Source organism: Mustela nigripes, chromosome 3 (genome assembly GCF_022355385.1).
Source record: "Mustela nigripes isolate SB6536 chromosome 3, MUSNIG.SB6536, whole genome shotgun sequence".
NCBI classification, from domain to species: Eukaryota; Metazoa; Chordata; class Mammalia; order Carnivora; family Mustelidae; genus Mustela; species Mustela nigripes.
The window spans coordinates 53926734-53939094 of NC_081559.1; the positions used below are offsets into that span (position 1 = coordinate 53926734).

Sequence of the window (12361 nt, forward strand, 5' to 3'; positions counted from 1 at the left end):
TATAAGGTAATTTGATCATGGCCATTAAGGAAGGCACTTAATGTAATGAGCACTGGGGGTTATCTGAAACTGATGAGTCACTAAATTCTGCCCCTGAAACTAATACAATACTATATGTGGACTAATCCGAAGTTAAATAAAAATTTGAAAGAAAAAAAAATAGGTCTTTTTTTTGTCTTTTTTTCTTTGTTCATTCATTTTGTTTCCTAAATTCCACATAAGTGAGATCATACAGTATTTGTCTTTCTCTGATTGACTTATTTTACTTAGCATTACACTTTCTAGATCCATCATGTTATTGCAAATGACAAGATTTCCCTTTTTATGAGTAATATTCCTGTGTGTGTTTGTGTGTGTGTGTGTGTGTGTGACATTATCTTTATCCATTCATCTATCAATGGACATTTGGGTTGCTTCTTTATTTTGGCTATTACAAATAACGCTATAAAAAACATAGGGGTGCATATATTTTTTCAAATTAGTATTTTTGTTTTATTTGGGTAAACACCCAATAGTGGAATTACTGGATCATAAGGTAATTCTATTAATTTTTTTTGAAGAATCCCAACACTGTTTTTTCTTTTTTTTTTTAATATTTTATTTATTTATTTTATTTGATGCAGAAAGAGAGAGAGAGCACAAAGGGGAGCAATAGAGGGAAAGGGAGAAGCAGGCTCACTGCTGAGTGGGGAGCCCAATGCTGGACTCCATCCCAGCATCCTGGGACCATGACCTGAGCTGATGGCAGATGCTTAACTGACTGAGCCACACAGGTGCCCCAGGCAATCTTTTTCAAGAACAAATGTCTAAAAGAATATTACAGCAGCTCTCCTTCTGTGGGCCTTAGCCACTGAGGCCATTTTTTTAAAATTATGTTTGTTAGTCACTATACAGTACGTCATTAGTTTTCGATGTAGTGCTCTATTTCTTAATCAGCTTCCAAAACTTCTGAAGAAGAAGACATACACCAATGCTTAGATGGCTGCCAGAATTTATAGTCAACCATCTTCTTTGGAAGAACTGGTTAAAATAGAATAAGATTCTGATTTGTATTTTTAGTCTATCCATGGATTTTGCAATAACTCCAGTCTCAAAATTATAACTTTCAATCTTCTCTCTTTTTTTGTAGATTTTATTCACAGGATGGTGGTATCTTACTAAATACACCTTTTTCCTCAAAAAAAAAAAAAAAAAGAATTTTGAAGGAAAAAAATGACCATATTAAAATAAGAAACCAAAATGATGCATAATATTTATTTGACTTTCCCACTTGAATTTCTCAAATGAATAATAACTTCATCCCATATTGTCTTTAACTAGATTCTTTAAATTTAAATCTAAATTCAAATTCAGTGATACACCTATAAATTATCATTATTCTCCATAAAATATATGCCTAGATGCATTTTTCCTTTTTATATCTTTTGTACTTAGGGCTAAGCAGTTAAGTAAAAATCATTAAAGAAAACAGATATTAATTGGAATATACATATATATTCAAGCAACACTCAAATATCCTGAAAAAGTAACACTATTGCAAATCCAGAGAACTAGAATCAGTACTTCTAAGATTCTGTATTTCCACTAGGGAAGTTTGAGGCTAGAAATAAAAACGTGTTTATTAATCTTCAATTAACAATGAGGATGATTCAGAGATATTTGCCATAGAAGTAGTATAAAGGTTCAGATCCTACTCTAAAAACAGAGCTTTCCTGTTGAACAGTCTGTGATCTAGTCCAGGAGAACCTAGTGGCAGGCATTCAGTAATTTTCAATAAAAGGTTTTTGTTAATATGGTATTTGACAGCAACCAAGTAAAGGAGAGCACTCCCTCTTTGATATAGCCATTTTATAGAGAAAAAGCTTAAACTATTTTTATTTTTTTTAATATTTTATTTATTTATTTGACAGACACAAGTAGGCAGAGAGGCAGGCAAAGAGAGAGGAGGAAGCAGGTCCCCTGCCGAGCAGAGAGACTGTTGCGGGGCTTGATTCCAGGACCCAGGGATCATGACCTGAGCTGAAGGCAGAGGCATTAACCCACTGAGCCACCCAGGCGCCCCTATTTTTATTTTTTTACTAGAAGTTGAAGTCAGAATGAAAATTAGAATAGCACCTCCAAAAGCCTCCCAAGGATTACTTCATTACTCAATATTTTTTGACTGATAGTCACTCCAACTAAGTATGTATAGATTTTTAAGAAATTTAAGTAGCTAAATCTATGATTTAGGATGATAGCCAGAAGTATCTTAAATAGTCAACTCACCCCTCTATTTAGGTTTATGATGGTAACATGGAAATAAATACAACTAAAATAAAAAACAGCATCATTTACCTATATGAAAGGTCTTCTGTTGGATAATATGTGTTTTGACTTCTATTAAGTATAGAATTTCTTAATTTCTTTGTTTTCTATTTCTTTTTATCTACACTCTGTCATTGGTATGAACACCATATGTCCAGATAAGAGAGGGAAAAGAGGAGATATGTATAGTTCCTGGAGGCCACCAGAAATTATTGTCGGGTTCCTGAAGATCCATCGCATTAGGACTATAATGTACCTTATAACCAAATTCTGTCATTCCTACAGATTCTTATAGACTCGCCAGGGAGAAAAAATGGAGAAGTGGCTGGAAGAGGCCTTTAAAGGAGCTCCTTCCTGTGTGATCCTATCCATGATCATGTCTATTAATGGTCAAGTCAGTACTTTAGACCAAATCTGCCAATCTACTCCTTCTGTTGCAAGGGACTAGGTCAACATTTCTTTTCTTTCTTATGTACTCTTCATGTCTTATTCTGTATTCTACATCAGTTAAAACTCAAAACTAAGCCAGAGTTAGTAAGTAATTTTGCCTAAGGTAGATAAGCCAAGACCTTCCTTTAATTTTCTTAGCAATTTTTCCTCCTGTTGCAAGTGCTTTATATTTTTAATTTATATAGACAGACCAGAGAGAGAGAGAAAGAAACCATTGTTCTTAGATCAAATAAATATAAAAGACTTAGGATATTTTTCAAGCAGTGTTTTAAAGCTGTCAAGATTAGTAAGGATGTAATAAGTGTTGACTTTTCTAACAGGAGTTTGACTAATTCCAGCTGCCATTTGAGTTGGGGATGTGGTTGGACAAGATTTAAATCTTGGATAGTAAAATATTCCAAAGCATTCTGCTTTCATATCTAAAGCAATATTGTAATGTAAACCATATATCCATCATATGAAAAACAATTTCTCACTTTATTTTGGAACTTGGATCCTAAATAGTTGTACTACGTTTGATGTCGAAGGTGTTCTATTCAGTGGCATTTTAAAGTTATTAGGACGCAGAAACAAAGTTACCTACTTCAATATTTTGGTCATATAGTGAAACTGTTCATTGATCGAATCCAAAATAAAGGAATTAAGAACAGGAAGCCAAAAATAAAATACTCAAATATCCTTCTAGCCCTGTTGCCAAAAGCATGTTAGTCATCAGTCTTATTTGATTTTCGAGAAGAGATGGTATGTTGTCTCCCCCATGCTCCCCATACTCCTATCACACGAAATATCAGCAACCGTATCAGAGGCAGCGACTACATCGTTCAATATAACAAGAAATTTCAATTGTTTTCTCTAATCTTTACATTTACCTGCAAGGTAGAATTTATTTTCTTTTTTTTAAATCACAGAGTAAACATACAAAATTAACTAACTTACAAGATTAGACAGCTAGAGAGAAGCAGTACCATGTGGCATTTAAGTACATGGACTATAGCATCGCACGGTCATTTATTCCAGATCCAAATCCTCCTTTTCTACTGCAACTGGTTTCACCTCTCGCAGCTCTGTTTCTTTGATAATAGAGTGATAGTTCTCACTGCATCTCCTCTATTGGGTTTTTTGGAGATTGAGTGAGATATTCAAATGAAAAAGATTAATAAAGTGTTTGGGACATTTGGGCCCATCCCCCCTCACACACACACACAAACTCATGCCCATTCATGGCAAAGCCTATGTTTCCAGTCGTGCTTGTTCTCAGACATTTGTGCTTTCCCCTCATGTACTGTATGTACTCTGTCTTCACTTCTATGATTTTGCTAATTTAGCTGCCTTTCACCATCCAAATAGTATTTCTTTTCTTGGACCACAATACAAGCAGAAACAATTATGTTCTCATTCACCCCTCAAGTCTAAGGATAGTTTCTTCAAAAATTATTCATGCAGCCCAGAACTTAGCTAGATCCCTATAGAATCCATTAGATTATTCTCTCATATTACTTATCATGTCCCCTGTAAACCCTCCTACCTGTCTGTATCCACCAATAGAGGGTGAGATCTCCAAGACAAGAGCTATGTCCTTTTTTGTTTTTAAGATTTTATTTATTTATTTGACAGAGAGAGAGATTACAAGTAGGCAGAAAGGTGGGCGGGGGCGGGGGGAGCATGTTCCCTGCTGAGCAGAGAGTCCGATGTGGGGCTGGATTCCAGGACCCTGAGATCATGACCTGAGCCAAAGGCAGAGGCTTAACCCACTGAGCCACCCAGATGCCCAAGAGCTATGTCCTTTTACTCCATATCTCTCAACACTTAACACAGGACCTAAGCCATAAAACATAACAAATATTGGAAAGGTGGATGAATCATAGCAGGCAGGAAATGACTGAGATACCAATGCTGTCCTCCATGTGGACAATCCAAACCAGAGTAAGCAGGCACTGAATAAAAAGGAGAATCACGGATTCAAGACACATGTTACCACAGCTGCATTTATCAGGCTTTTCTCCTTTGGGGCAAGGTACAAATTTAAAGACCAAATGCTACAGAAGGTAATGCAGACATATAGAGAATTCAGACTTTGTCCTTCTTCCCTTCCCAAGTCTGTAGGGGGCTAAATTTACCTGATAACAGAGACACTATGGGCTCCCAACACTAGAGTAATAAGTGGTATTGCCGTCTACAGATCCCTCAAAGTTCCCAGGAGAACAGGGCTCCTGGAAAGTGCTTCTCAAACTTCATGGGTAATGTTTTTAACAGGAGATGTTAAAAATGCAGATTTTGATTTAGTTTTACTCTGTCTGGGAGGGAATTTCACAAAAATTATAAGCAGTGCTCAAAAACAAACAAAAAACATGGGGCACCTGGGTGACTCTGTCATTAAGCAGCTGCCTTCAGCTCAGTAAGAATCCTGGGGTCCTGGGATTGAGCCCCATGTTGGGCTCCCTGCTCAGTGGGGAGTCTCTTTCTCCCTCCCCCTCTGCCACTCCTCTTGCTTCTGTGCTCTTTCTGTCAAATAAATAAATAAAATCTTTAAAAGAAAATAAGAGGTATTTTATTCTAAACCAGTATTTCTCACGTTTGACTGTACATTATAAAGACCTGGGAAGCTTCTTAAGAGCACAACACCTGGGGCGCCTGGGTGGCTCAGTGGGTTAAAGCCTCTGCCTTTGGCTGAGGTCATGATCCCAGGGTCCTGGGATAGAGCCCCGCATCGGATTCTCTGCTCAGTGGGGAGCCTGCTTCCTCCTCTCTCTCTCTCTCTCTGCCTCTCTGCCTGCTTGTGATCTCTGTCTGTCAAATAAATGAATTAAAAAAAAAAAAAAAAGCACAACACCAGACCAACTGCTGTCGCTGCCCTCGCCCCCCATCAATCAATCAAAATTAGGGGCCGGGGGACCTCTTTAGAGTGAGCCTAACATGAAACCTGCATGGCGACCACTGCTCTGCCAGCCCCCCAGTGCCTCCCCAAGTCAGGACACTCTGCAAGGTATTTGTTACTGCTCTGTGACAAGATAAATGTGGTAACTGAGGGTAAGAGTTTAGAAGCTTTTACAACAGTATGACAAACTAAGTTGATGTCTCGTCGATCTAATAATGAAAATAAAGTCATTTTAAAACACCATTGACTTCTAAAGAAACGTTTTGCTTTTCACTCAAGGAAAACCATTGAATAATTAAATATCCACTACTGGAATTGAGATCATGTTAGACCCCTTCTTTAAGCTGTTGCCTCTCAAAGCCAAAACAGGAAGGTCAGAGATTATTTGCTGGACCAGATCATTCAGAGACCTGGACACAACAGGGTTAATGAGCAGGCATGGGGTAGGTGGGGTTACAAACCAGGAACACATGCCCTTCAAGTTTTCTTTCCCTTTAATTGCCAAAAAAACATACACACTCTCACATAACACGGAAGGTGAGAGCTGAATGAAGTTTTCTGGGTAATGGCTTGAAATGTTTTCCTTATGAGAAGTGGTGTTGAGTTACAGCGTACAGACGGAGCAGAGCGCTGGCAGGAGAGAAGTGGCAGCCCCAGCCCGGCCCCCACCTTTTCTTGGGCTCATAGGACGGTGGACGTGGGCTCGGGGAGACAAGTGATATGTTGAACTGTCTGGTGGCTGGAATTGACTGCTTCCAGAGTGACCTAAGGACAGTGTTTAGCACGGTTTAGCCAGGGGCCAGCTGAGCAGGCACAGATGCTCCGCTGGGAAATGCCACGCAGGCAGAGACTGACAAGCAGTAGGAGCTGAGCTTTCCCCTCTTGGACTGCTGTTTCCTGCTGTGTTCAGGGGAGGGGGCATTTCTGGCAACTCTGCTGCCTCCGCTGCTACTTCAGCTCTCTCTCGGCTCAAGGTAAGCAGGCTCCAAGGGAGGGTAGGCAGCAAGCAAAGCCTCTGCACCATGAACAAGATTCGAAAGTTTTTCCGAGGAAGTGGGCGAGTCCTGGCATTTATATTTGTCGCTTCTGTCATCTGGCTGCTCTTTGACATGGCAGCTCTCCGCCTGTCATTCAGTGAGATCAACACTCGGGTCCTCAAGGAAGACATCGTCAGGAGGGAGCGGGTAGGATTCCGAGTTCAGCCAGACCAAATGAAGATCCTTTACAGCAGCATAAAAGAGATGAAGCCCCCACTGAGGGGACACGGGAGGGGCATATGGGGTAAAGAGAACTTTAGAAAAACTGAAAAGAGTATGCTCAAGGTTGAGGATGACTTGGACCAAACCCAGAAGGAAAGAAAAAGGCAGAACGCCCCAGAAAGGGGCAAGGTTGCCCCTTTGTGGCATCCTGAGTACCTACAGACCCTTCCAGTGAGTTTTACCAAGGAGAACTCAGAAGGGCAGGACCTCAGACCTGAAGCCTATTCTCGCCGCTTGGCAAAGCAAATGAGAACTCAGGGGACTCAGAAAACCCCATTCATAGCTGCAAGAGAAACTCATTTGGCCGAAATCTCTGTACACACGGGACCTGCCGGTGTAAACCAGGAAGCCTGGAAGAGTCATGGTCTCGGCAGTGACACATCAAAACAAGCAGCCGAAAGAAATCCAAATGTGACCATCAGACCTAATACTGACGGATCAAAGCAGCAATCACAGGCAGTAGCAAATGAGAGGACACACCCTGCCGGCCCATTGTTGCCAAAATCTAGGGAAGCTATAGCCTTAAATAAAACTGAGACTCAGAGCAGAGAACTAGATTCAAATAAACGTGGAGCCAATAAGAGCCTTCCCTTTTCCAAGTTTATTGCCAACTCAAATCGCTCAAAGAAGCAATCTATTAACGAAGTACTATTGGGAGGCTTGCCAAAGGATGATGGAGCCAAAGTGGCTGGTGGGAAGAAATTCAGTTTCTCTGAAAGCCACGTTGTGATTATAACCAAGGAGGAGGAGCTCCAGACAGACTCCAAACAGGCCCCCAGTCTTAAAAACAAAACTGTGCTCCCTATTATTTTGGGTGAAAGCCGAGGGAAACACATTTCTGGGAATAGAAGTGAAACATCTTTCCCCACACTTGCTCCACAGAGAGCAATGGTAACTCAGTCTCATCAAGCCTTAGCTGAGGGGCTAGAGCCAGCAAGAATTGACTTGACTGCCAAGGCCCAACTTCCAGAACTCAACCAAAGTCACATAAAAGCCTTGTTACCTGAAGAACATGGACTGCACCATGTGTTAAGAATTGATGTGACACTTTCTCCAAGGGACGCCAAAGCTCCAGGCCAATTTGGACGGCCTGTAGTGGTTCCCCGTGGAAAGGAGAAGGAGGCAGAAAGAAGATGGAAAGAAGGAAACTTCAATGTCTACCTCAGCGATTTGATCCCAGTGGACAGAGCCATTGAAGACACCAGACCTGTTGGGTAAGATCCATTTCTCTTCTCTTTCTTCCACCTGAAGTATTTTGGCCCTTGTAGAGAAGATTTATTTCTAGGTAATTTTGCATATTTTTGGTCACCTAGAGAAGGAAAGCAACATTAATCGTGAGACAGAGCCCAGATAGTCCACCATTCAAACAGAGAAAAATTCAGATAGAGCATACCCACTGTGTTCTCTCTCTACACTTAACTTCTCTGAGATTTTGGCTCTCACCCTTATTAGCTTATGCCCCATTCCTTTCCTCTACTGAAAACCTATTAAGACTATTGATGAACTTAATTCCTAATAAGGTCTATATGAATGGTAGAACTTAAAATGTAATTCCATTAAAATAGTGACAATGACATGGATTCCCAATTTCAGAACTTTACATTATTAGCAAGGGTGTCAGGAATATATTTGGGAAATGAGCACAAATAAAAGGAGCCTTCTAGGCCTCCCTGGAATTATATTCTAACCAGGAGAATTCCACCTAATCATGAGTAATGATCACCATAATAGGAACTGAAGAAATGACTTTACTCCCTAAAATGTAATATCCTTTGTAGGTGGGATGGTAGATATTATAAGAGTTTAGTTATAGAGGGAAAAATAATGTTGGGAAAAGCAATCAATCAATAGCTTGTAACATCTGCAGGATGTATAAGAGCATATCAAGAACCACTTATACGTTTAGAATTTCACCATTTACAAAGAGCCTGCATACACATCACATGAACTGCATAAGAGCCCCCAGATAGGAGCCAGTAGATATGATGGGTTCAAATTCATAGATGAGGGCCCTCTGAAATTTTATCACTTTCCCAAGGCAGCACAGCTCCAAAGCTGCCCAATGAGCCTACACGAGCCAGCTCTTCAATGAATTAAAGTCCTGTAACTACACCACAGGGATGTGGATCAAATCACAAATATCTCATCTGATCCAAATGCAGTTTGGTTCCTGGTTCTTTTTTTTATTTTTATTTTTTAAAGATTTTATTTATTTATTAGACAGAGAGAGAGATCACAAGTAGGCAGAGAGGCAGGCAGAGAGAGAGGGGCAGCAGGCTCCCTGCTGAGCAGAGAGCCCTCTGTGGGACTCGATCCCAGGACCCTGAGATCACGACCTGAGCCGAAGGCAGCGACTTAACCCACTGAGCCACCCACGAGCCCGGTTCCTGGTTCTTTTTAGTAGTCATATGTTCACTATCCATTAATTGACAATACGGTTCCATGTAGGCCTTGATCGTCATTTCCTGAGCTAAACGATGTTTGCCTTCAAGTTGGAATTATGGAATGTCATAATTCGGAATTAACACCTGGGTAGGTAAGCCAATGGCCTTGTTTGGCCTCAGTGAAAAACTCTTGTTTATGATCTAAGTGGCCAGTTACTAGGAGGAAGGCAGGTATAGATGAGCCTCTCATATTAGTAAGAGGAGCCTCTTCATGATGATGTTTTATCTATCTATCTATCTTCAACTCTTTCAGCCACTGGCAGGTAGCTATCAGTTAAGCACCAATACCTGCTAGGCTAAGGACCGTGCCACTCATGTCCTTTTCTCCTAAAACTCAGAACATGGGGAACAACACAAATATGCCCAAAATAAAGATGATAAAACCGAGGCCATGGGAAGTTATATTGTCTGTGGTCATAGAGCAGTAAATGTAAAGAAATTTTTAAAATCCATGCTCAGAATTAGGCTGTGCTCTTTATCGCTGGCTGATTACCCCCCAAAAGGATCCTAAAAGTTATGTGGGACCAGCTCTGATCTGAAATGCTGTATATCACATGTCACACATATATTTATGTATGCATATGTAAATTTGCCAGTTTGGAACACAAAATGCCACAGAATGAAGCAGTAGGTCAAGTAGCTCCATTTTGATGTCCTTTCGGTGGTCTGACAGACTGCTTTGGAACCTGGGGAAGAGTCAGGCACTACACAGAAGCTCAGGCTGCAGTTCCAAACCAGAGAAAGGGCAATTGTGTGAGGACCGGCAGCAAGTAATCATGAAGTTATTGGTCCTCTGAGCTACTGAAGGCTCAGCGGTGCCCAGCACCTATTAGGTTCTGAAAATTGGTGTGCGGAAGATGAAGGTGGCATAAAAGTCACAGTCAGGCTCAGTCATCTGATGGAGGCTGTCCCAGCTGAGGAGATGCTGACACGTGTGCTTGAGAGCATGAGTCAGCCAGCATGTGGCCGGGCCCCCTCCCTCTTATCACACAACCCACCTTGGCTAAACATAGGCGCTCTCCGCAAGCTGCTTCCCTGATGCTCCACGCCAACAGGAGGGAGGTGACTCCGTAGCCACCAGGGATCCTAGGCAGAGGGCCCGCTGAGGTATTTACAGCCCGTGTGTGCCACTCTTCCTTGAAAGAGGGTGAATTATTTTTCCTCTCTTTTATCCGAACACCCTGACTATAAATATGTGCCAATTATGGATTCATATGGATGAAGGTTGGGAAAAAATACAAACGAAAAACATTTGATTCATCAGGTTGGCACGATTTGAAGTCTTCTTATTTTGATTTTATTTATTTTCAGCCTTGCTCAGAAAGTATCTGAAATGGCTTACAAGAATGCACACATTAAGATTTTTTGAAGATAATACATTTTAGAAGTCAGCAGAAGGGGAAAACTGTCATAGAATATAATAAGAAAACATGTGAGAGGGAGAGACAGAGAGAGACAGAGAGATCTATAAGGACACAGGAGGACAGGAGGGCTTGCCTTGAAATTAGCCACAGTAGCAACCCACTGAAGCCCTTTAATTTTAAGAGTTCTGGGGAATATCTTCCACACTGCTCTTTACATTTTCCAAAATGCACCGCTATGGAACGATTAACACAGTAACTGGCATAACTAACTGCCTATTGAATACACATTGAGCCAAATAAAGGATGAAAACCTTTTACTAGATTGGCTAGTACGTTCCTTTAAATTCAGTTTCCCTGAGTAAAAATATTAACCAGTACCAGTGAAGTTAATATCTTCTTAAGGATGATTTAACTGATGCGCCAGGATGAGGTTGGCCCTGAGAAGGAGAGGAGACAAGCAGGATGTCCAGGACAATTTCACCAGCTCTCTTTTCAAAATCAAACTCTCTTTTCCAAAGCTCCTCTTCCCTCCTATTCTCCTGAGTCCCAGAGAACCATTTCTAAGCTGTTGAGATTCAGTCATGGCCTCTTCCAAAAGCACAAGGACCCCTGTGGGTCATGAACATTATTCTCGATCTCCTTTTCAGTGTCACCCTAACCTCTGTCCCTTGCATGATAGCTGGAGCTTTCTGCATATGACCTTCTCTCTACTGTGGGGTCTCTGCATTAGGAAAGTATCTCATGACATTTTCCTGCAATCATGGTCAGTACCATCCACTGATGTTCCTCTTAACTGGTGCCTTCCTACTGGCCCCACCAGCCTCACCTTGCAGAATCCTTACCCTTTCCTCCCACGCACACTGGTCGAACATTACTCAAAACCCAACTGCAGCTTATCTCCTCTTAGACCATGATTTGACTGTGACCTCGAAATTCCAACAACCTTTAATGCGCCCACAGTCACTGAAATACTCCCTATCATGTGCTCTTCCTTCACGAGAGCCTTAAGAATTTGTTTGCCTCCTCAGTGAAAGTATAAGCTTCTCCAGAAAACTGTCTTTTCTTTCATTTTCTGCCTCCTTGGCCCTGAACAATATGGTGTTTTTTTTTTTTTTTTAAGATTTTATTTGTTTATTTGACAGACAGAGATCACAAGTAGACAGAGAGGCAGGCAGAGAGAGAGAGAGAGAGAGAGGGAAGCAGGCTCCCTGCTGAGCAGAGAGCCGGATGTGGGACTCGATCCCAGGACCCTGGGATCACGACCTGAGCCAAAGGCAGCGGCTTAACCCACTGAGCCACCCAGGCGCCCAACGATATGGTTTTAAAAGATATGTTTCTCAGAAATGCTTTTTGAAAATTGATACTATTTTAAAACAATAAATGAAAGGTAATCATTCAAATATGGCATGCAATAATTCTTTTTATAAACTAATAATGGCTTCCTAATTTTTCATTTTGGATATATAGAGTATGTTATTAGTATCTGGCTTAAGGTAAATACATCCTGTTCTAACACTATGATCTATTCATTGATTCATACTTGTTCTTCAGTCCATAAGTTCATTGTTTGGTTTTTCCTTTTAATGTTTTGACTTTCAGGGGAGGAAAAATCTCCTTATTTTGTTTATAACAATGCTTGGTGTCCATAAGTAAAATACAGTTTCA

The 12361-nt window shown here is 40.9% G+C and overlaps 1 protein-coding gene across 1 annotated transcript in view; it reads left to right on the forward strand.

Annotated features, from left to right (window-relative positions):
- Positions 1-6651: 6651 nt before the first annotated feature.
- Positions 6652-12361, forward strand: part of GALNT5 (polypeptide N-acetylgalactosaminyltransferase 5) — a 41929-nt gene continuing 36219 nt past the window's right edge. Inside the window, exon 1 of the mRNA XM_059392750.1 lies at positions 6652-8102. Coding sequence (XP_059248733.1) covers positions 6652-8102 — 1451 coding nt within the window. The remainder of the gene's footprint in view (positions 8103-12361) is intronic.